At 39.8% G+C, this 25841-nt stretch overlaps 1 protein-coding gene across 1 annotated transcript in view; it reads right to left on the reverse strand.

The window, feature by feature from the left end:
• Positions 1 to 1871: 1871 nt before the first annotated feature.
• The window catches only part of actn3b (actinin alpha 3b), a 49589-nt gene continuing 25619 nt past the window's right edge, over positions 1872 to 25841 (reverse strand). The window contains exons 7-22 of the mRNA XM_079605356.1: positions 24975 to 25056; positions 24270 to 24355; positions 23897 to 23989; positions 21638 to 21868; positions 20818 to 20965; positions 19887 to 20037; positions 17940 to 18048; positions 13837 to 13977; positions 11340 to 11522; positions 9896 to 10030; positions 8437 to 8616; positions 7028 to 7174; positions 6883 to 6948; positions 4779 to 4937; positions 2505 to 4689; positions 1872 to 2165 (exon numbers count right to left, since the gene is read on the reverse strand). Of these exons, the coding sequence (XP_079461482.1) occupies positions 4531 to 4689; positions 4779 to 4937; positions 6883 to 6948; positions 7028 to 7174; positions 8437 to 8616; positions 9896 to 10030; positions 11340 to 11522; positions 13837 to 13977; positions 17940 to 18048; positions 19887 to 20037; positions 20818 to 20965; positions 21638 to 21868; positions 23897 to 23989; positions 24270 to 24355; positions 24975 to 25056 (2070 nt within the window). The 3' untranslated portion in view covers positions 1872 to 2165; positions 2505 to 4530. The remainder of the gene's footprint in view (positions 2166 to 2504; positions 4690 to 4778; positions 4938 to 6882; positions 6949 to 7027; positions 7175 to 8436; positions 8617 to 9895; positions 10031 to 11339; positions 11523 to 13836; positions 13978 to 17939; positions 18049 to 19886; positions 20038 to 20817; positions 20966 to 21637; positions 21869 to 23896; positions 23990 to 24269; positions 24356 to 24974; positions 25057 to 25841) is intronic.

Below are 25841 nucleotides of genomic sequence, written 5' to 3' on the forward strand. Positions count from 1 at the left end.
CATAGGTTTAGTTACCTGTGATCACGCGCGTGAACTCGACAATCGAGCATTAAAGTTCTCCTTCACAAGCGCTTAATAGCATCAACAAACACTTTTTAATAAATCTTTTATCATGCGGAAGGTTTTTTTTAGGCACAGAGAGGAAAAGTCGAGCTTAAGCGTGCTAAAGTCAACATGAAACGCATTCACAACCCATTTTACCGTTATAATGTTGGGCGGGACTTATTTTTATCCATTTGGATGCTGAGAAGTGTTTCATATCCAAAATAAATCCAGATCTGAATGTGTGTGCATTGACTATTTTTAGCATTCATGCGCATCACCTACAAACCTAAAAAATTTCCATTTGTCGAATCATTCCCGGCCTAAATGACATCCTCTGTAACAGAAAGTCGTTTCAGAGGCGGAGCAAGTTATTATATTTCGATGAAAGATTATGAAGACATTCTTTGGCGTAGAGTAAGACCATGAGCTTGAATTAGGAACGTGAATAGGGTCGGTTTTGATTCCATGTTGACTCTTCATATGGAGACACAAGCGTCTGGCTTCCAAATAGGACATAATTTGAGATTAAAACCCCCCGTTGCACATCCCTCCGTTCATAGGGTGGATGTAAGACACATACAGTACGATGTTAAAGCAGTGTGGGCTGTAGACAGAAAACAGGATATTTATGAGGGGGAAACGAGGGATATTATTAACTCTCTCTCAGATCGAAAGCTACATTTGGGGGCTTTTGGAGAAACCGAGAGGAGAGAAAAAGAAGATGATTTATAAATCGCTCTCTCCGTAGAGGGCGCTGGAGAAGGAGATGTAATCCAGGGCTCCAGAGGACCCTTCGGGGCCGATGTACTTGGTCACGCGGCTGATGCAATATAGCACATGACAGAAACATACAGAATGTCATACATGTTTGGAAGACATGAGGGTGAGTAAATGATGACAGAACTTTTTGAGTGTATTTATTACAGGTGTGTACAAGAATCTTAACTCACCGGTTTTACAGATAGGCCTAAGGCAGCTAGATTATGAAGATTATGTTGACGCTTCATGACACATATGGAGACACAAGCGTCTGCCATCCAAATTGGACATAATTTGAGATTTAAACCTCCCCGTTGCACATCCCTCCGTTCATAGGGTGTTTATAGGGTGGTTGTAAGACACGATGTTAAAGCTAGCACTTTTACTTTATTTTGAACTGGATGTAGATGAGAAACTATATGTAAAACATTGCCAACAAACTTTAAATGCACTACTGCTTCAACTTTAGACAAAAATTACTTTCACAATCATGTAAACTTTCAGTGATATAACAGGGTGGATTAGATTAGATTCACTCAGTTGACTGCTTTATGATATGATGTCATTTAATTTTTCCAACTTTCATTTAAAGGGAAAGTAGTCAAAAATAACAGTTGAGAGGTAAGCTAAAAAACTTGATTTTAATTCTTAAATTAATTTAATAGTTGAAAAAAAAATGTATATATCAGAGAGAATAATTCCTGTAATCATTAATATACCCAACAATAGAAAAAATGGAAAAAAGGTATAGTACGTGTTGTATTTATCATGAAAATAGGCTACACAGGCCTGGGGACTATTGTAATATATAGTGGGTCAAAATGCTGTAGAATGTTTCATCTTTTTAATCTACTTTAATATGTTTAGAGTCCAAATGGCATTATCTACTAAGACCGGTTTAAAATTGATATTGTACAACATTTGTAGGCAGTATAAGATCATGATCTTTACTGGGGATACAAAAAGGACCGAATCCCAGGAATGAACCTAGTAGCCTACATCTTAAAGCTCCCCCTACTGGAGACAACTGAGGTAAACACAATAAACGGCAGAAACACACAATGACATGATTTTGAGACGATTTTTTTTATTCTGGGGTTTTCGATTTAACGTTTAATCCTGTGTGTTTGAATAACAAATATTGATGGAGACCCACAGAGAGGTGATCACAATGAAGTGATCTTAAGTTAAATACATTTACCCAGCCAGAAATCACATCGTGGTGGATAAAAATAACATCTGTAATTGAAATTATTTGAAAATCGCCAAAAGAAACTAAACCAACGTCAAGGCTTGTCTAAGCATGAAGGCATCAGATCCTCCCATCTCCTTTCAAAACTTCCAGAACATTCCAACACTTCCTATAGTTTAAAGGGATAGTTCACCCAAAAATGAAAATTCTGTCATCATTTACTCACCTTCAAGTTGTTTCAAACATGTATGAGTTTCTTTCTTCTGCTGAACACAAAAGAAGATATTTTGAAGAATGTTGGTGACCAGACAGTTGGTGGACCCCATTGACTTCCATAGTAGGAAAAAAAGATACTATGGATGGAAGTCAATGGGGTCCATCAACTGTCTGGTCACCAACATTCTTCAAAATATATTCTTCTGTGTTCAGCAGAAGAAAGAAACTCATACAGGGTTAAAACAACTTGAGGGTGAGTAAATGATGACAGAATTTTCATTTTTGGGTGAACTATCCCTTTAAGAACCGGAGACCCTTTCTCTCTTTTCTCTTAAATGAATAGTTCACTGTAAAACGAAAAACCGTCATCATTTACTCGCGTTTAAAACCAGAATATCTCTCTCGTCTGAGGCACCTTCACACCAAGGACGATAACTTTAAATATAACGTTTTAATAATCGTTCAAATTCTATGAGAATATCCCCAACGAAACTACAATGAGAACGACAAAGAGGAACGATATCGGTGGATTCTAGTTTTCAGAACGACATTTTCCCGCTGATTAACAATAAAAACATTGACAGCCAATCAGAATCCAGCCGGCGTTAAAGAGCGCGAACATTTAAAGCGGCAGAAGATAACGGCAGTTTAATAAGCAGAATTGCGTCGATGCTAATATTGTTTTTTATCGTTCTTGGTTTGAATGGGCTTTAAACTCATATTAATGTATGTTTTTTTCACAAGCTGACATATATCATCAGAAAACCTGGAATATGGAGTACCGGGCCTACTTCTTGACAGATCCTCCTGGTCAACTTCACCAAACATACAGAATGTCATACAGGTTTAATTACGACACGAGGGTGAGTAAATGATGACAGAACTTTATTTTTGAGTGTACTATTTATTACAGGTGTGTGTACAAGAATCTTAACTCGCCGGTTTCACAGATAGGCCTAAAGGCAGTCCCAGACTAAAATGCATGTTTGAGCTATTTTAAATGAAAGCAACTTGCAGTGATTTATCTAAAAAGATATGTCAGTGATATTGTTTTCTCTTACGATACACACTATAATTTTTTTTTTCTAAGGCACGTTTATAAAAGCTACTTAGATGTCCTAATTGAACTAAGGCCCTGGCTCAATCTAAGCCCTGTCTGTGAAATAAGCACAACTGCATCGACATCCAGGCTTTTATTTAATAAATCCTTCTTGTACCGCCCTGGATTTCAATGTCTTTCCAGTGGTTTTTAAGGCAAACCTGGTTCTAGTTCAGCCCTTTTGCTAGCAGAAACCTCTCCGGTCAGTAGCTACAACACATACACTTTGCCATAACATCTTTAAGTTCATTTACTGGCTTTTGGTTGATAATTTGGCACATGATTTTGCTTTGAATGACGTACATCATAAACAATATTAAAGGGGTGACACATGACAACACAACATACAGAGACACATCTGTGTAGAGACTAATCAGTTGTTCTCACAGTTTCATATTAAGAAGACACTGGACAGCAGTAGTGCTTTTTGGGGTCTTAAAATACAGTACAGAGACCAAACAAGAGGGGGGTCTCTCTCACATATTAATGCCTGTGCAGCATGCATCGTCACAAGCGCTTATTAGCATCAACAAACACACTTTTTAATAAAACTTTTATCATGTTGGAAGGTTTTTTTTTAGGCACAGAGAGGAAAAGTAGACCTTAAGCGTGCTAAAGTCAACATGAAACGCATTCACAACCCATTTTACCGTTATAATGTTGGGCGGGACTTATTTTTATCCATTTGGATGCTGAGAAGTGTTTCATATCCAGAATAAATCCAGATCTTGCATTGACTATTGGCAAGATTTTAGCATTCATGCGCATTACCTACAAACCTAAAAAATGGCTATTTGTCGAATCATTCCCGGCCTAAAGGACATCCTCTGTAACAGAAAGTCGTTTCAGAGGCGGAGCAAGTTATTATATTCCGATGAAAGATTATGAAGACATTCTTTGGCGTAGAGTAAGACGATGAGCTTGAATTAGGAACGTGAATAGGGTCGGTTTTGATTCCATGTTGACTCTTCATATGGAGACACAAGCGTCTGCCATCCAAATTGGACATAATTTGAGATAAAACCCCCCCGTTGCACATCCCTCCGTTCATAGGGTGGATGTAAGACACATACAGTACGATGTTAAAGCAGTGTGGGCTGTAGACAGAAAACAGGATATTTATGAGGGGGAAACGAGGGATATTATTAACTCTCTCTCAGATCGAAAGCTACATTTGGGGGCTTTTGGAGAAACCGAGAGGAGAGAGAAAGAAGATGATTTATAAATCGCTCTCTCCGTAGAGGGCGCTGGAGAAGGAGATGTAATCCAGGGCTCCAGAGGACCCTTCGGGGCCGATGTACTTGGTCATGCGGCTGATGCAATACTCGGCCTGCTCGGGGGGGAGTTCACGGCGAAGCTCTTCCACAGTGATGAAGGGCTGAAGGACAACAAGAGACGTTTTTTTTGTGATTAATTCAAAGTTTAGACACACATGGAGTGAAGAGAAACGACAGGACTTGATCTCACCTTGTCGGAGGCCAGGATCTTGAAGGAGGCCACGACCTGTTCAGCGGTGTCGGTTTCAGCGGTCTCGCGTGTCATGAAGTCGATGAAGGCCTGGAAGGTGACCACGCCCGTGTTGTTGGGGTCCACCAGGGTCATGATGCGGGCGAACTCCACCTCACCCTGTCAGGACACAGCCAATGAGGTTCAAGATACACATTTACTGTTGTGCTCAGTTGTTGGTGTTCTGCAAAGCATCTATTGAGGTCCTGGTAGGGGGTTGTCAAAATATGAACATAATTTTTTTTTTTTTTTTTTTGGTTTGCTACAAAATTGTGTTCAACTAAAAAGAAAAAAAACTTTTTAAAAATGACACCAAAATTATTTATTTAATTATAATTTTTTAATCAGGATTTAATAAAATATTAAAATGTGAGAAAAAAAAATCAAATGTGTGATAGGCCTACCTTTATTTAGGACATTTTAATCAAATTATTTGTCATTATTTTTATTTATAGTTCATTTATTATTAACGTATTAATTAATTATCAACATAGTTATTATTTGAAGTAGTAAAAATATGTGATAAAAAATTGGCAAAATATTTGAAAATTTTAATTCTTGTTTTGAAGTAAGATATACAGTGCTATGCATAAGTTTAGACACCCATGCTAAAGTTGCCTAAAAAGAGGAATAAAAAATCATCTTTTGGAAATTTATCTTAATGCCTTAATTTAAAAAATGAGGAAAACTCCAACCTTTAAGGACACCAATTTTCTTTGTGAATGAATAATGTATCGTAAAAAAATAAATGTTCTTCCTTAAAATACAGGGTGCATAAGTTTGGACACCCCTATGTTAAATTCCCATAGAGGCAGGCAGATTTTTATTTTTAAAGGCCAGTTACTATATGGATCCAGGATACTCTGCATCCTGATAAAGTTCCCTTGGCCTTTGGAATTAAAATATCCCCACATCATCACATACCCTTCACCATATCTAGAGATTGGCATGGAGTACTTTCCATAAGATCATCTCTCAATGCAAATTAAACCAGCGGTTAGGCTAACTGAAATAAAACCATGCCAATCTCCAGGTATGGTGAAGGGTATGTGATGATGTTGGGATATTTTAATTCCAGAGGCCAAGGGAACTTTATCAGGATGCAGAGCATCCTGGATCCATATAGTAACTGGCCTTTAAAAATAAAAATCTGCCTGCCTCTATGGGAATTTAACATAGGGGTGTCCAAACTTATGCACCCTGTATTTTAAGGAAGAACATTTATTTTTTTACGATACATTATTCATTCACAAAGAAAATTGGTGTCCTTAAAGGTTGGAGTTTTCCTCATTTTTTAAATTAAGGCATTAAGATAAATTTCCAAAAGATGATTTTTTATTCCTCTTTTTAGGCAACTTTAGCATGGGTGTCTAAACTTATGCATAGCACTGTATATTTTTTTAAGAAATACTTTTATTCAGTAAGGATGCCTAAAAATGTTCAGAAGTGTCAGTAAAGACATTCATAATTTTACAAAGGATTTCTATTTTAAATAAATTATCATTTTAATTGAAATAAAATGTAATAAGAAAAAAATAAGTAATTAATAAAAGGCAATTGCGACTTTTTTTCTCACAATTGCAAATTATAAAGACAGAATTGCTTGATAAAGTCGCAATTGCATGTTATAAAGTCAGAATTCTGTGATATAAAGTCGCAATTGTGTGTAATAAAGTCTAAAGCAATTCTGAGAAATGAAGTCAGAATTATGAGATGTAACTATTGTGAGATAAAAAGTCATCTTTATCTTTTAACATGTTTTATTTTGTGGCAGAAATAATTATTGGCAGAAGCAATAATTTTGTGGCCATAGAAAACCGCTCATAAAAATAGCTATTTTATTAATATTTTACAATATTACCGTTTTACTGCATTTTTGTTCAAATAAACACCGCCCTTGTGAGCTGAAGATACTTTTTTTTTTTTACATTTTAAAAAACCTTATTAACCCTAAACTTTTGAATAATAATTGCATGTAGTTTAGTGAGGATAAATTATTTTTGTCAAAATGTTTTTTTAAGGGGTGTGGCTATATGCAAGTGGGCGGAGCTTCCCTTTCACTCACCAGATCGTAACCCATAGAGATCAGACATGCGCGGAAATCGTCGGGGTCCATCTTGCCGTTTCTCTTCTGCAAGTTAAAAACAGTAATGAATCCACTTGTGGTCATACTTAGGTCAGATATGAATGTTGACGTGCGTGTCACTGACCCTGTCGAAGTGGTTGAAGGAGGCTCTGAACTCGTTGAGCTGCTCCTGGCTGATGCCCTTGGCGTCGCGGGTCAGGATCTGGTTCTCCACCTCGTTGATGGTGCGAGCGATGGTGGTGAGCAGCTGCTCCCATCCCACACGGACATGCTGGAGGAGGAGGAGGGGATGACGCAGTCAGGGAATGTGCATTTCTAATATATTACAATCTGTCTTTTTAGCTCTGATTTGTTTTTTTTTGGTGACCTTGTAAAGAGTGCATTGGGCAAGGCATTAAAATAAAACTTAAAGGTGCACTGTGTAATATTTAGGAGAATCTGTTGACAGAAATGCAATATCATATACATAACTATGTTTTTAGTGGTGTATAAAGACCTTACATAATGAAACGTTATGTTTTTATTTCCTTAGAAAGAGCATTTCTCTCTACATACACCGTTTTGTAGATAACAATATTAGTCGCCTTACATTGAAATGTGAAATTGTTTCTACAGTGGCTCAGAACGGACAACGTATTTCATCACTATGAAGTTAAGCTAAAGTCAGTGAATAAAACACTGACACAATGATGAACAGGTAACAATAACATTTGCATAATATTTTACTGAATAATTAAGTAAACATAATTTCTTAATTGATCTTTGTAAAGAAACCTCATTGCTTAACTGGCTACTCTGCTGTCTCAGACGACGACATCACTTCCTGTCGGCCACCGTAACTTCTGTTGGGTGCAATTCGTAACCTCACCACTAGATGTCGCTAAAAATTACACACTGCATGTTTATTAATAATAGTATGAACAAATATAGGGGAGACCAGGTTAAATCATTAATATATTGTACAAAAAAGTTATATTTTTCATAATTGCTGATAGTTTCCTAAATTTTTTGTGTGATTCATAATAGTTTTACTGGTTCAATTTAGCTAAAAAGTAAAAAAAAAAAATATATATATATATATATATATATATATATATATTTTAAATACCTTTTTTTTGTTGTTACCTATATTTCAAATAAAGGTGTTCCTCCTAAATCAGTCGATAAAACAAAAGGTTCCCATTGTGACAGGGTCAATATTAGCTCACATTTTAAAAGCTTTGCTGTTGTCAAGGCTTTAATGTGTATATGTGTACAGAAATTGATTTTTTAAAATAAATATTCACAGGAAGTGTGACAACTAGCCCCGTTCTTCCGTATAACGCAAAACTAAGTTTAGCACTAGGAATTATCGTATGGTTCTTCTGAAAATGAAGCCTATAACTGTGTGTGTGTGTGTGTGTGTGTGTGTGTGTGTGTGTGTGTGTGCCTCCATGGTGTAGTTGGTGTGTGTGTGTGTGTGTGTGCCTCCATGGTGTAGTTGGTGTGTGTGTGTGTGTGTGAGTGTGTGTGTGTGTGTGTGTGTGTGTGTACCTCCATGGTGTAGTTGGTGTGTTTGTTGTCGAAGACGAGGGCCTCCTGAATGAGCTGGTGATCTCCCTCCAGTTTATCAATGTTGGATTTGTAGTTAATGATGTTTTGCTCGTACTGCTTCAGATTATTCATCTGCTCCTCCAGAGAGCCGGCGATATCCACCGACACGTGACCGATCTCCTAAAACAGCAACACAGAGAGAGAGAGAGACAGTTAACAAATGTTTATTAGAAGAGGAAGAACAACAGTCTCTGTAACGAAAAAAATGCAATGGCAAACAGTGTCGCTTCACAATCAAGCTAAAAACTAAAAGCTTCTCATAATTCAAAGTTCAAAGCATGGTTATTTTTCCACCTTATCGGTTATTGGTTATTAGAGTAAACTAAAACCATTTTTTTTTAAATCATTCAAATAAATGTTAATTGAACTACTTTAATTTAGCTTTACTTGATGTACTGGAACAGAAATAATTTATAAAAAATAGACATAAAAAAAAAAACTAATAAAATTATTTTAAAAATAACAAAATGGAAACAGAAACTATTATTAATTAATTCTAAATATTAATATAAACTATAATTGTGGCTCAAAGATGGTAAAATAATGTTATACTAAATGCTGCTACGTGATGTTTAAAACTTTGTTTTATATATGTACATTTAGTATAGTTTTTGTGAATTAGTTCATTGGTAACTTCGGTCCTGGAGGGCCAGTGTCCTGTGTTTGAAATCGTCCCTTATGCCCTCATACACTATTCCCTCCATTACTCCACTAATATAGTGTATACTTGACGGAGTGAATGAAACCGAGTGAGTGAATTCGGACACTGAGTGCCGGAAGGGCTGCAGCTTTTGCAAAGTTTGTACTTGCTGTTTAATAATGATTTGAAACTTAGCAAACTGGCAGCTCCAGAAGTAATGAAAAGATTTATCCTGAACTCTGTCATGGAAACTAATGTATAAACTTTAATTAAACAATTTAATAATCAATTAAAAAGGAATTTATACTTGTTTGATATTACGCTGGACCAAATGGAAAGTGGATGGATGTATGATTCAGCGGCGGCGCCATCTTCTGGTCAGACTTCATTCAGTGCGCGACTCTCACAGTGCATTATTGGTATTGTCTAGCCATTGAGTGTACATCAGTTGTACACTCATTATTGCGGTGCATTATGGGATTGAATGAGTGCACTTGATAACGCCCACTATGGTTTCAGACACCACTACAAATGACTGTCCCCTTATATAGTGCCCTAATTAAGAGTATAGGGGGTGATTTGACACTGGGTGTTTGATTAGAGTTGATCTCTGCAGGACCGAAGTCGCCCAACCCTGATTTACACGCATCGGTCAAACGAACCAATACACTAAAGCGAATTATACTTCTGAGAGAGTTTAGTTGCTTCCCAACACTCACATCCTTCCCATTGCACTCAACACCAGTTGAATAAGCTCACCTCCATCTTGGTCTGAATCCAGGGTCCGATGATGTTGGCCTGCGCGGCGAACGAGCGCCTCAGTCTCTCGTTGGCCTGTTGTCTTGCAACCTCCTCCTGTAGCATCTGGTCTCTGTGGGGAACCAGCTGCTTCACCTGCAGATCAAACCAGACCGGACCAGATCAGACCGGACCAGATCAGACCGGACCAGATCAGACCGGACCAGATCAGAGCGGACGATATCAGACCGGACCATATCAGACCGGACCAGATCAGACCGGACCAGACCAGATCAAAGCGGACGATATCAGACCGGACCAGATCAGACCGGACCAGATCAGACCGGACCAGATCAGACCGGACCATATCAGACCGTACCAGATCAGACCGGACCAGATCAAAGCGGACGATATCAGACCGGACCATATCAGACCGGACCAGATCAGACCGGACCAGATCAGAGCGCACGATATCAGACCGGACGATATCAGACCGGACCATATCAGACCGGACCATATTAGACCGGACCATATCAGACCGGACCATATTAGACCGGACCATATCAGACCGGACCATATTAGACCGGACCATATCAGACCGGACCATATTAGACCGGACCATATCAGACGGCCTGTCCGGTATCTCACCGAATAAAGCACATTACCAGGGCTGCCAACTTTTGAGTTTAGCTTGGAGTGAGAATTATGGAGGGCGGATGTAAAAAAAAAAAAAAAACTGATTGTAAAAAAAAACATTTGGTATCTAAACAGAACTGTATTAAGTTTAGTGTTACAATGTTTACATGGTACATTGACTGGTAGGCGACTGTTTCTATTATTCTATTATTCTATTATTGCTATTATTACACAAATTTCATGATTTCAATTCAATTCTTGTGATTTGATTCCGATCTTAATTCAATATCGATGCATTTGAATAAAAAATAGGTATAGTAGATATATAGTACACTGTAAAAAATATTTTCATGATTTGTTATCACAACTTTTAATTTTTTCAAATTTTTAATTACAACGAATTCAAAATTGTAAAGGCAACAAGGTAACTTGCTAAACCAAATTTTTTTTACAGTGTAGATTCTCAAGAAAAAAAAACTCACCTAATGCTGTAAACATACAGAGAGCCCTGTCAGCTGGTATTATTATTAAAGGTTAAAAATAACAACTCAAATCAAATATGAGTTTTTATTATAAAAACAAGTAACAACGTCATAATATTTTAATGATACAAGTAAAAATATGATAAATATGTAATAAAGTACACATATTTAGCAAAATACTCCTCTCTATAGCTCATTTTTTTGAATGTTATGGTCATTATATGGCTTTCCTGAGGTTAATGTTAGCCTACGTGGGAAAAGTGTCAATTGCGTGAGTCTTGCGCTGAATGTGTGAGTTGGCAGCCCTGAAATTGTGTGTGTGTGTGTGTGTGTGTGTGTATACTCACAGCATCCCATTTGTTGCTGATGTCCTGTGGGCTGAGGACGGTGTATGGGTTGACTCCGACCAGCTTGATGCCGTAGGTCTGAGCGATCTTCGTGATCTCGCTCTGGATGCCCATGATGGCAATGCGCTCCTTGTCGGCTTCGGGTATGGTGGCCTTGAACTGGTCGTGAGCTGTGATCAGACTCTGGAGATTAAAAACATGAAAGTTGTAGTTAAAATAGTTTCTCCGTTCAATAACAAGCAAATGTCTTATAGTAGTGTTTAAACAAAGACTATAGATATACAAAGACGATGCACTCGTATTACTCTGAATGGGAGAAAGTGCAATGTGCAATATGGCGGAATAAGTCCCGCCTACTAAATAAAATAGCCAATCAGCAATTCGCCTTTGGCTAAGCCACGCCCTAGAATGTAGATTGACCAATCACAGCGCAGCCAAGAACGAGCTCCCACAGAGGTCGGACACTTTTTCACAGCGCTCCATTGACTTCAACGCAGGCATCTCATATTTTTGGTCTCGGCAGGCTATTACCGTCGTAGTTTTATCAAAAATATGGTTAAACGTTGTGCCTGGGGCATTTGTAACACAGATACGCGTCTCCCAGAGAGGTTGGAGGGGGGTGTCCGTTTTCCCTTCCCAAAACCGAAGTAAAATACTGACAAGTGTCGTTTTTGGATTAAACTGTGTGGACGTCCTCAGTCAGCGAAACCCCTTAAGATCAACAACACACTTTTGTGTGCTCTATTTTTGCTTTTAACCTTACTGTGAAGTTATACTAGTTAGACAGTTTTATGCTGTTTTATGATTTCGGTTCTCTATCCTAATTGTTGATACGCTAGCACACGCTGCTAATAAATACAACTTTATACTCGCGTAGTCCGTTTGCTTTGTAATAACGATTATAGAAGTGAATAGAGACCCACCCAGCTCTGCATGAACAGTGTTGCTCCTGATATTGTGAGTCCCAGCCTCCGTCTCGATTAGGATATGCGGTGGTTCATTTTTTGACTGTGACCGTTATGCTTTTGCCTCTATTTGGATGCCTTGTTGTTGCTTGCGTTTATGTCTTGAATATAGCCTTCGAACGCATACTGCAGCCCCTTTTGCCTACTTCTATCGGACACTTTACAAATAAAATAATAAGCAGGAAGAGCCGTCACAGCATAAGCCATGTTGATACCAAACCAGAGCCCAGATGAAGTTGTCGGAGGTAGCAACAGTAACTAAGGGGGGCGGGGCTTAGCCAAAGGTGAATTGGTAAAGTTATCAGTGTTCTAAGGCTGCGTTTACTTAACATGCGATCACAGTGATCCGATCAAGCAGATCGAATCATAAGCCAATCAGGACACGATGCGTTTTCTGTATCTGGATAACAGATCGGATCTCGCATTATAAAAATAAATAAAAAAGGATGGCTCCGGTGCAAAGTCGACCTGAAGTGGTGGGTTTTCTTTTAAAAACAGTTTTCAGTCGGGGGACATGTTACAAATCTTGCAAAATTGCTAATAATGTGTGCTAATAATGCTAATAATAGTGCTAATAATGTGTATAGATGCCGTAATGGAAACGGTACAGAGAAACGAATGGGTCTGATTACGTTGCCAGTTGTGATGGGGAAAAATGCGCGTTCTTTACAGAAAATGAATGGGTCTGCAACTTTCGGGTGCGAAAGCAAACATTTGTACTTCACACTCAACTGTATCGCTAAACCACACAACTACATGCAGCAATTCCTGGAGAAATGAGGGGGAATGATGACCGTGGGGGATCTGGAGGTTTACTCATTCAGAGAGATAGGGGCTGTACTTCTATGACTGAAATACCTGCTCGAGAGGCGCTTCAAAGAGCGCCAGCAAATTAAATTAATTGGGACTTTGGCGTAAACATTGGCGCTGTTAGAGCATTGCACAGAAACACTGGCTTGTCCTTTCACACGGACTGTGGCCGTTTCTCAAATCGAAGAACACAAGAGACTGCAGGCTTTCTCCCAATATTATGGTATTAACTCAAGCTGAATATTCTTTTCACTTGGAAATGCATCACATTATGGAAGTTAAATGCATTGACCCTTTTGCAGGGAGTTTGATTGACAGGCGATCTGACCAATCATAATCCGTCATCCGCTGAGTCCGCCATTTTTGTCTGACAAAGCAGTCAGGAGAGTTTATAAATTTTGTTAAAAAATGACCAAATTTGAAAGTTGAGACTTTGTTTCATATCAAAAGTAAGCTGGTCTGTCCTGTCTGTCAGTGTGTTGTCAGTGTCCTCTTTACTCCGCAATGTATTTTTCTCTGTGTGAGAACATGTGTGTGTGTGAGAGGGGCGTGGCTTTTTGGACATAGCAACAGTAACTAAAGGGGGCGGGTCTTTGCGAACGCTCAATTGCAATAGCAGTTTAGTGTCATCTTTAAACCTGCTCCTCGATGCACAGTATATTATAAAAATCAATCAAATATATATATATAAATCAATTGTGCATAATCGTCTTGCTTCTCACCTGGATTTCCTCGATGCTGTGCACAATGAACATGTCCTGCAGATCCTCCATGGCTCCGTCCATCCAGTTGTTGAAGGGCGCCGCCCTCTTGGCGAACTCCAGGTACAGCTGATCAATCGTTTCCCACAGTTTTTCTACACGCTGGTGGAAGAAAGAAAACATGCGGCTACAGTCATTTGCAAAAAACTTTCACAAATCATTTCCTGATCATCTTTTTACATACAGTCGAACCAAAGATTATTCAAACACCAGATGTAATTTTTGATATTTTTGTACTGGTGGCTGCAGGACACTGTGACATATTATACCCAAAACTTCTTCATACAGTTACTACCAGTAATATTTATAAACATTTGGGACCAAAAATGATTCAAACACTTTGACCTGACCATGTTTTGCTGAAGAGGTTTTTTTTTTAATTGCTAATGCGACATGTTTACACCACAGACTGAACAAATGAAGCATTGCTTGGTGATTGGTTGAGTTAAACTGGTATTATCTAATTGTGTAGTTAAATTTAACAGCTGACAGATATTCAACTTAATTTATTATGAGACAGTCTAACAGAAGGACGGACTAAACCAGTGAAATATCAACTGATTTGATAACTCTTGAGTTCTTGTCATATGTTATTACCATTTTCTAAATCTAAACTATAGCGAATAAACTGTGATAATGTGAGAAATGTTGAAGGTGTCTGAATATATTTAGGTTTGATTGGTATTCCACTTGGACCTTTATAGTGGGCTTCAAACTATTATAGATGTGTGTTTGCTTCAGGTGTGTAGCGTGTGTGTTTGCTTCAGGTGTGTAGCGTGTGTGTGTGTTTGCTTCAGGTGTGTAGCGTGTGTGTGTGTGTTTGCTTCAGGTGTGTAGCGTGTGTGTGTGTTTGCTTCAGGTGTGTAGCGTGTGTGTGTGTGTTTGCTTCAGGTGTGTAGCGTGTGTGTGTGTTTGCTTCAGGTGTGTAGCGTGTGTGTGTGTTTGCTTCAGGTGTGTAGCGTGTGTGTGTGTTTGCTTCAGGTGTGTAGCGTGTGTGTGTGTTTGCTTCAGGTGTGTAGCGTGTGTGTGTGTGTTTGCTTCAGGTGTGTAGCGTGTGTGTTTGCTTCAGGTGTGTCGCGTGTGTGTTTGCTTCAGGTGTGTAGCGTGTGTGTGTGTTTGCTTCAGGTGTGTAGCGTGTGTGTGTGTGTTTGCTTCAGGTGTGTAGCGTGTGTGTGTGTTTGCTTCAGGTGTGTAGCGTGTGTGTGTGTGTTTGCTTCAGGTGTGTAGCGTGTGTGTGTGTTTGCTTCAGGTGTGTAGCGTGTGTGTGTGTTTGCTTCAGGTGTGTAGCGTGTGTGTGTGTTTGCTTCAGGTGTGTAGCGTGTGTGTGTGTTTGCTTCAGGTGTGTAGCGTGTGTGTGTGTGTTTGCTTCAGGTGTGTAGCGTGTGTGTTTGCTTCAGGTGTGTAGCGTGTGTGTGTGTTTGCTTCAGGTGTGTAGCGTGTGTGTGTGTTTGCTTCAGGTGTGTAGCGTGTGTGTGTGTGTTTGCTTCAGCTGTGTAGCGTGTGTGTTTGCTTCAGGTGTGTAGCGTGTGTGTTTGCTTCAGCTGTGTAGCGCGTGTGTTTGCTTCAGGTGTGTAGCGCGTGTGTTTGCTTCAGGTGTGTAGCGTGTGTGTTTGCTTCAGCTGTGTAGCGTGTGTGTGTGTTTGCTTCAGGTGTGTAGCGTGTGTGTTTGCTTCAGCTGTGTAACGTGTGTGTTTGCTTCAGGTGTGTAGCGCGTGTGTTTGCTTCAGGTGTGTAGCGTGTGTGTTTGCTTCAGCTGTGTAGCGCGTGTGTTTGCTTCAGGTGTGTAGCGTGTGTGTTTGCTTCAGGTGTGTAGCGTGTGTGTTTGCTTCAGCTGTGTAGCGCGTGTGTTTGCTTCAGGTGTGTAGCGTGTGTGTTTGCTTCAGGTGTGTAGCGTGTGTGTTTGCTTCAGGTGTGTAACGTGTGTGTTTGCTTCAGCTGTGTAGCGTGTGTGTTTGCTTCAGGTGTGTAGCGTGTGTGTTTGCTTCAGGTGTGTAGCGTGTGTGTTTGCTTCAGGTGTGTAACGTGTGTGTTTGCTTCAGCTGTGTAGCGTGTGTGTTTGCTTCAGGTGTGTAGTGTGTGTGTTTGCTTCAGCTGTGTAGCGTGTGTGTGTGTTTGCTTCAGGTGTGTAGTGTGTGTGTTTGCTTCAGCTGTGTAACGTGTGTGTTTGCTTCAGGTGTGTAGCGCGTGTGTTTGCTTCAGGTGTGTAGCGTGTGTGTTTGCTTCAGCTGTGTAGCGCGTGTGTTTGCTTCAGGTGTGTAGCGTGTGTGTTTGCTTCAGGTGTGTAGCGTGTGTGTTTGCTTCAGCTGTGTAGCGCGTGTGTTTGCTTCAGGTGTGTAGCGTGTGTGTTTGCTTCAGGTGTGTAGCGTGTGTGTTTGCTTCAGGTGTGTAACGTGTGTGTTTGCTTCAGCTGTGTAGCGTGTGTGTTTGCTTCAGGTGTGTAGCGTGTGTGTTTGCTTCAGGTGTGTAGCGTGTGTGTTTGCTTCAGGTGTGTAACGTGTGTGTTTGCTTCAGCTGTGTAGCGTGTGTGTTTGCTTCAGCTGTGTAGCGTGTGTGTTTGCTTCAGGTGTGTAGTGTGTGTGTTTGCTTCAGGTGTGTAACGTGTGTGTTTGCTTCAGCTGTGTAGCGCGTGTGTTTGCTTCAGGTGTGTAGCGTGTGTGTTTGCTTCAGGTGTGTAGCGTGTGTGTTTGCTTCAGGTGTGTAACGTGTGTGTTTGCTTCAGCTGTGTAGCGTGTGTGTTTGCTTCAGGTGTGTAGCGTGTGTGTTTGCTTCAGGTGTGTAGCGCGTGTGTTTGCTTCAGATGTGTAGCGTGTGTGTTTGCTTCAGCTGTGTAGCGCGTGTGTTTGCTTCAGGTGTGTAGTGTGTGTTTGCTTCAGGTGTGTAGTGTGTGTGTTTGCTTCAGGTGTGTAGCGTGTGTGTTTGCTTCAGGTGTGTAACGTGTGTGTTTGCTTCAGGTGTGTAGCGTGTGTGTTTGCTTCAGGTGTGTAACGTGTGTGTTTGCTTCAGGTGTGTAACGTGTGTGTTTGCTTCAGGTGTGTAGCGTGTGTGTTTGCTTCAGGTGTGTAACGTGTGTGTTTGCTTCAGGTGTGTAGCGTGTGTGTTTGCTTCAGGTGTGTAGCGTGTGTGTTTGCTTCAGGTGTGTAGCGTGTGTGTTTGCTTCAGGTGTGTAGCGTGTGTGTTTGCTTTAGCTGTGTAGCGCGTGTGTTTGCTTCAGGTGTGTAACGTGTGTGTTTGCTTCAGCTGTGTAGAGCGTGTGTTTGCTTCAGGTGTGTAGCGTGTGTGTTTGCTTCAGGTGTGTAGCGTGTGTGTTTGCTTCAGGTGTGTAACGTGTGTGTTTGCTTCAGCTGTGTAGCGCGTGTGTTTGCTTCAGATGTGTAGCGTGTGTGTTTGCTTCAGGTGTGTAGTGTGTGTTTGCTTCAGGTGTGTAGTGTGTGTGTTTGCTTCAGGTGTGTAACGTGTGTGTTTGCTTCAGCTGTGTAGCGCGTGTGTTTGCTTCAGATGTGTAGCGCGTGTGTTTGCTTCAGGTGTGTAGTGTGTGTTTGCTTCAGGTGTGTAGTGTGTGTGTTTGCTTCAGGTGTGTAGCGTGTGTGTTTGCTTCAGGTGTGTAGCGTGTGTGTTTGCTTCAGGTGTGTAACGTGTGTGTTTGCTTCAGGTGTGTAGCGCGTGTGTTTGCTTCAGGTGTGTAGCGTGTGTGTTTGCTTCAGGTGTGTAGCGTGTGTGTTTGCTTCAGGTGTGTAGCGCGTGTGTTTGCTTCAGGTGTGTAGCGTGTGTGTTTGCTTCAGGTGTGTAGTGTGTGTGTTTGCTTCAGGTGTGTAGCGTGTGTGTTTGCTTCAGGTGTGTAGCGTGTGTGTTTGCTTCAGCTGTGTAGCGCGTGTGTTTGCTTCAGGTGTGTAGTGTGTGTGTTTGCTTCAGGTGTGTAGCGTGTGTGTTTGCTTCAGGTGTGTAGCGCGTGTGTTTGCTTCAGGTGTGTAGCGTGTGTGTTTGCTTCAGGTGTGTAACGTGTGTGTTTGCTTCAGGTGTGTAGCGTGTGTGTTTGCTTCAGGTGTGTAGCGTGTGTGTGTGTTCACCTCTAGAGAGTCTCTTCTCTTCTGGGTGAGGGTTCCCAGGTTGTCCCACTGGTCACAGATGCCCTGGCAGCGGGCGTTGACTGAAGTGGCATCATGATAGTCCAACTCACTAGTCAGAGAGAAAGACAAATCTGAGTTGAATGGATGAAACCTGTCATTGTGTTTTTAACGTCATGAAACATATTTTGATGGGCCCCTTCAGACATTCTGTTGACTATCAGAAACTTTGCAACTCATTAAAGTATTAATAGACTTTCTGCATAATATCTGCTAACACTTTATTGTGATGCTTCCCCAACAGACATTATACTGACTAGAAGTAACTTTGCAACTACATGTCAACTTATTCTTCTAACCCTAAACCTACCCTTAAAGGGTTAGTTCACCCAAAAATGAAAATAATGTCATTAATGACTCACCCTCATGTCGTTCTAAGCCCGTAAGACCTCCGTTCATCTTCGGAACACAGTTTAAGATATTTTAGATTTAGTCCGAGACCATTCTGTCCCTCCATTGAAACTGTATATACGGTATACTGTCCATGTCCATAAAGGTAATAAAAAGATCATCAAAGTAGTCCATGTGACATCAGTGGGTTAGTTAGAAGTTTTTGAAGCATCGAAAATACTTTTTGGTCCAAAAATAACACAAAATAAGACTTTATTCAGCATTATATTCTCTCCCGGGTCTGTTGTGAATCCTTCACAGTTACGCTGATGGCGTAAGACGCTGATGACGTGTTATCTGGTGCGCCCGAGCTTCATTTATAGACTGAGGGAAACGCACGCTGTAAAAGTGTCTCATCCGCGACATGCACATTTACGCACCATTAAAAAAATGATATCCACGCAAACAATGTAGAATAGCTTGAATATAGCGTGCGTCTCCCTCAGACTGTAAACGAAGCTCGGGCGCACCAGATAACACGTCATCAGCGTCTTACGTCAGCAGCGTCACTGCGGAGTCCTGAACGCAGATTCACAACAGACCCGGGAGAGAATACAATGCTGAATAAAGTCTTATTTTGTGTTATTTTTGGACCAAAAAGTATTTTCGATGCTTCAAATACTTCTAACTAACCCACTGATGTCACATGGACTACTTTGATGATGTTTATATTACCTTTATGGACATGGACAGTATACTGTATATACAGCTTCAATGGAGGGACAGAAATCTCTCGGACTAAATCTAAAATATCTTAAACTGTGTTCCGAAGATGAACGGAGGTCTTACGGGCTTAGAACGACATGAGGGTGAGTCATTAATGACATTATTTTCATTTTTGGGTGAACTAACCCTTTAACAGTCCACTAATAATACTCAACTAATACTCTAATGAAAGTTAGGCTACTTACAGTGTATAATTATTAGTATAAATATATTATAGTCAACGGAATGTCTAAAAGGGACCATCAAAATAAAGTGTAACCAAATATATCAACACATGTGACCCTGGATCACAACATTTGAGGCAATAGCCAACTATACATTGTATGGGTCAAAATTATTGATTTTCTTTTATGCCAAAAATCATGAGGATATTAAGTAAAGATCATGTTCCATTAAGATATTTTGTCAATTTCCTACCGTAAATATATAAAACATGTATTTTTGTGAGTGAATGCTGCACAATCGTGAACATAAATGCACAATTTTAAAGGAGATTTTCTCAATGTTTCGATTTTTTTTGTACCCTCAGATTCCAGATTTTCAATAGTTGCATCTCGACCAAATATTGTCCTATCCTAATAAACCACACATCAATGGAAAGCTTATTTATTCAGCTTTCATGTGAATTTCAAAAAATTGACCCATGTGACTGGTTTTGTGGTCCAGGGCCACAATAACAACAATATATTATTACTTATTTCATTTTGGGGTGAAATATGACCCAGGCATGTTTCTGACTGGTTTGGTGAGATTCACCCATTAAAACGCTCTTACTTCAGCTCTTGAGCGATGGCTGCAATCTGCTCCACTCTGTCCTGGTGGGCGGCCAGGTCGCTCTCGAACGCCTCGTGTTTCCTCATGAGAGCCCGGATCTCCATCAGAGACGCCGTCTCGTAGTCCTTCTGAGACAGCAGGTGCTCCTTTCCTGCGAACAGAGACCCTCACATCAGCAACGCATTTCACAATGCCAACATGTGTTCGTTTTGCTGTAAAGATGGAGTCACAATAGTGACATTTTGCAGGCTAACAAGTCCATTGTCCAGTGTCAATAGAATAGTGTGTAACGTTGGACACTAGAGGTCGACCGACAGTGGATTTTACCGATACTGATAGCTCGGTTGGACCACGCTGACCGATAACCGATTAATCAACGATGGATACTGAATGAAAACAAGCATAACGCATAAAATAGTGCTAAACTTCATTACAATTTTTTTTAAATGTTACTGAACCATGAAAATGTTCTATATGTTCTCACTAGTCCACTTTTAAGAGGGGTGGTATATTATGTCCTTTTCACAAGATGTAAAATAAGTCTCTGATGTCCCCAGAGTGTGTATGTGCAGTTTTAGCTCAAAATACCTCACAGATATTGCTATATACTAGCATCTTAGAGGGTGAGCAAAAACGCACCGTTTTTTTGTGTCTGTTCCTTTAAAAGCAAATGAGCTGCTGCACCCGGCACAGGGGGCGGAGCTTGACATTGAAGTCGTACTACTGTTCGTTTATCGCCTGCGTTTAGCTTTTTACTTCTGCCGATTGCATTTAGGTTTTAAAATCAGAATCATAAACTTTCGTTGTGAAATCTGTATAGGGAAAAATTCATGATTGCGTGGATTCCTATTGAAATGACAAAAAAGAGGTATTCCTCCAGGTATTGTAGACCTCCTAGATTTGAACCGTTGTGTACGCTGAGCTTGAGTACCTCCGGTCCAGGACTCGTGCAGGGAGCATTTCTGCTTGAACTTCTCGGCCAGATGATCGAGTCTCTCCAGACGGCGGATCTCGGTGAGGAGCCATTCCTCGTAGCCCTTCTCCACCTGCTCCAGACCTTTCCAGGCATTAGCGATGTCCTGCAAAAACACAAACACGCGCTTCGTTTCGAATCGTAGCTGGATCAATGAATCAAATCTCAATCAATGTACATGATTCACTGTAAAAAGCCTTCAGTTCACTTGCTTAAAAAAGTTAAGAAAAACGTTGCCTTAAAATTATTAAGTAAATAAACTTAATGCTTCATTGAAAAAATTAAGGTATGTGAACTTGTCAATTCCACATTACTTCATTTTTTCGATTAAGCATGAAGTTTATTGACTTAAAAAAGTTGAGGAAAACGTCAATAAACTTCATGCTTAATCGAAAAAAATAAGTAGTGTGGAATTGACAAGTTCACATACCTTATTTTTTTCAATGAAGCATTAAGTAAAAAAGTAAAAAAAAAACAACAACATTGCCTTAAAATTATTAAGTCAAGTTTAAAAAAAATTTACTTGACAATTCCACATTACTTAATTTTTCCGATTAAGCATGAAGTTTATTGACTTAGCAACAGTTTCCTCCACTTTTTTAAGTCAAGTCACCTGATCACTTTTTACAGTGTTTGATTGGCTGGTTTCTAAGGAGTGGGAGTGGCTGTTCATAAGGTCAGTATTCAACCAATGCTTAGGATCAGCATACAGAGGATGCTTTTCAAAAGGGTCAGAATTGGAAGAAACCTGAGTTTTGCCGTGGGTTTGATGACTTACCGACACCATCTTCCCCTCGGAGGGCATGAAGGCCGGGCGGTTGCTCAAGCGGAGCTTCGTCTGCAGGGTGTTGAAGTTGATCTCCAGCTGGCATTTCTCCTGAACGCGCGGAGGCTTGTGGACGCGCCTGTAGTCCCGGAAATCCTCCAGCTTCTGCTGCATGGCACGCATGGTCTGCTCCGCCACGCGGTTCTCCAGCCACGGGATGGTGCGGCGGATCCACTCCAGCAACTGCAGAGGTTTAGACGGAGAATTACTGGGCGTGAGACAATGTTGAAGGCACAAGATTATGTCTTTTCCAAACCCTAGTGAGATGCCACCTAAATGGCTCCTGACGGGAAACAGTGATGAACATAAATGAACATTATTCTCAATGCTGATTTTCATTTGTTATTTTTTTCTTATTTAAACCAGCATCAATCTATAGAGCCCCTAAGTGAACATAGAGTGATAAAAAAAAGTTGGAGGATAAATTTGATGCAAAGAAACTTCGCATTTGTACAGAAAACATTCGAACGCAAAAGATTTGCAAGCGAATGCAACATTTTTCAAGGGAACACAAAACTTTTGCGAGCGGACACAAAAGCATTGAAATGTAGTTTTTAATCACATCTCTTTTTTTTTTTTATCAGCAAAATAACATAATTATCCCGCCTTATGATGAGATTACGTGTTTTTTAGGTATCAAAATTTGAGGCTCTACTGTATGTATCATTAATTTGCACTAAAACACCAGAAGTTTTCATCCGAAATGGCCGGCAAATTTAAGGGAAGTGTGATTTGATATATTTTTCGTGTACATTTATGCATTTGGCAGTGCAAACTGCTATGTTTCAAAGTGACAGCAGTTTAGAATCGCTAGTGTAGCGGGCATTGAGAAGAGAATATTATTGTTATGATTGGTTATTTCATTGGTTCATGTAGTTTGTTATGGTGCAGTACCGAAAGACTCCAGCAGGGGGAGCATGGAGAGTTATTATCAGGCACACGGTTCCCTTCCCCCACTCATAATACAGAGATTTGAGGGAAACAACAAGTGTCTGTCTGTATTTTTATATTTCTATGTTCTCCTTTTCAGGGAGACTACACTAGCACCAGTTAAACAATCAGAAAAACCCAAGAACCCGTGTTTTACTTACTACCCTGGCTGAAAACTTAAAGTCCCACTCCGATCATATTTTGAGCTATTTTTAAACATTCCCAGTGGTCTTTAAATTATGATTATGCTATTTTTAGCCAAAATCTCAAAACCTGTGCTGTTCTCTGGGACTTCGCTTCAGCAGAGCGGCAGTAGCTCATTAGCAATTAAACACAAAACACAACTTCAAAAAAGCCCCTGTAAAACGCATTACATTACATTATAATCTACATCGCTTTAACACAGATGAAGTTAAGTTAACAGAGAGCTAACTTTTTTAACTAACTAGCCCCGCCCAGTGGAGTTACTACGTCACAACTCCAGTCTATTTTAGCCGGCATTTTAGCGTCTGCTACTGATTCACAGTCATTTGAATGTAGAAATAACTCAGAAATACAACTTTGAGCTTATTTTTCTCAAGATATGTTCTCTAACATCAGAAAAATGCCACAAGGACATGTTAACACCTAGAAAAACATGATTTCTTTAAGTGGGTCTTTAAGTTTAAAGAAGCCGGCTAGTCTCCAAAACCATCAATCCACACTAGCGTGACTTGTGGAAACCAGCTTGCTGACTGGTTCGACTGGTTTAAGATGCGTTTCTTATTGAAAAGTACTGATATAAAAGAGTTACACTTATAAAAAAGGTACTATTTCAACCAATATTTGTGTGTAATATATATTTTGTCTGAGTCCTAAAACCCAGAAACGAGTTAGCATTTTTGCACTTCCAGTTGTATTGTCTTACTGGGTTTTTGGTTTATTGCCTAAAATAAGGTCTGCGGTAAACACAAGCTCAAGAAACTTTCATTATACGACATAAAATACATCAGTAACGCCCTACTTTTTTTTACGACTTTACAATGTCTTGAAAAAGGCGGTTGCCATCAAGTGGGACTACAGAACTTTTTGGGAACAATAAACATCATCAAGCTGACCAGTAAAACTCATCTACTTACTTTTACAGTTTATAATCACACACTTACAAACTATTCTAACTCGTTTTTGGAATTTTGGAACTTTGGAACTTTGGAACTCTTGGAACTCTTGGAACTCTTGGAACTCTTGGAACTCTTGGAACTCTTGGAAAACTCTATTGGAATCAGTGGCAGATCTCCTCACCTCACTGGCCAGTTTCTCATACTCCTCCATCAGCCTTTCGTTCTCCTGGTTCACCGCCAGAACCTTGCAGATTCTGTTAGCAGCCGTCTCGGCCTGGCGAGAGACGGAGAAAACCAGCAGCTCATTTAGTGACATTATAACCAACTCTGTGTGGAGTTAATGCGCCTCCATCCAAGTCTCCTCACTTAGTTTACTTTCATTTACACGTTAATTTACTCTGCGTTACGCTGGAGTGCGTCTGGAAGCTCAATGCATTACAGAAATCATTTACACGAACTGATCCCAGTTTGTACATCGTACACTGTAATGATGATAGCCTTTTTAGTTTGAGAAATTGGATTCGAATGAAAGCTGATTTGTGGCGACTTTTTACCTGTTCGGCTCCGGCGAAAGCATGGTAAAAGCAGGACACGTAGGTCATGATGGCTTTCTCATCAGGTTTAGGGGTGTTTACAATGTCTGAGGACAAAAGTAAGAGAGAATCAAGTTGAGTTGAAGTCTGCGGTCATCGTGGTTTGTCAAGATTACATTTTAATAACATTTCAAATCAGCAATAAAACCCTGCAACCTTGGTATCATAAATTTCTACTTTTTTTTTTAACCTGCTATCATGTGGTAGAACACCAGTGGTATATATTTTATTTATATATATATATATATTGGTGAACCATAGATGTATGGTTTGTTAGGATAGGACAATATTTGGCTGATATACAACTATTGAAAATCTTAAATCTGAGGGTGCAAAAAAATCGAAACATTGAGAAAATCTCCTTTAAAGTTGTGCATTTATGTTCACGATTGTGCAGCATTCACTCACAAAAATACATGTTTTATATATTTACGGTAGGAAATGTACAAAATATCTTCATGGAACATGATCTTTACTTAAAATCCTAATGATTTTTGGCATAAAATAAAAATCTATAATTTTGACCCATGATGTATTGTTGGCTATTGCCACAGATATACCCGTGCGACTCGAGACTGGTTTTGTGATCCAGGGTCACATATAGGATAAGACGGCATGAGTTTAAGGCCATATAAATATGTGTGGTTTGAGCACGCGTTCACTCACCCTCAGCGTCCAGCATCTTCGGGATGTCCAGGTATTTCTCCGCCACCTCGAACGCAGTGTTCAGGTTTCCAATGGGGTCGTCCTTCAGAGGAACAACAGAAATCACACACTGACCCCGTGAACACTTGCCATGATGCTTCTCTATTGTGCTTTACATTAATATGGTGCATCTATTTGCTCCATGAATTTTTAAAGGCACAGTCTGTAAAAAAAAATGTTTAGGCCTTATTTTTAACCCTATTTGTGGGCCCTATATTTGGCGTGCATTATTTTTTTTTCAACAGTTTATTTTATTTTATGTCATTCAAGCCAAATGGACTGTAGAGACTTTAAGCAACAGAAAGACAGTGGCTCATTCAACCAGATATTAGTGTCAGAACTATACATTTTATAATTAATATAACACATTTGAGCAGATCTGGCACTTTGGGCTCAAGTAGGGATGCACAGATCATAATTTTTCATTTCCGATTCAGATATATATATATATTTTTTTTTACAAGAAATTTGGCCGATTCTCATACCGGCTGACGATGAATTTTTTTATGTTTACAATTTTCTTTGTTGTTTATTTTCTCTATAACAGAGTTTATTTGCTCTATATATTTTGCTCCAAACTGACGAAAAAAAAAAAAAATCTGTAACCATTTGAAATTTGAGGCAACCACTAAATATTAACGTGATTCATTATGCTATTGCTGTAAATTCACTCTCTGACTGGTGACGCTTGAGGAACAGCAGCAATATAACGTTTCCTTGATCAACCTCATGATTACAGACTTAATATTTATATTTATTTTGAGAAGTTCGGAATAAAGATCGTCCAAAATAAAACTGAAAAGCAGGTGCAGATTGCATGAGCGTGCA

Source organism: Phoxinus phoxinus, assembly GCF_949152265.1.
Source record: "Phoxinus phoxinus genome assembly, chromosome: 2".
Lineage (NCBI taxonomy): Eukaryota > Metazoa > Chordata > Actinopteri > Cypriniformes > Leuciscidae > Phoxinus > Phoxinus phoxinus.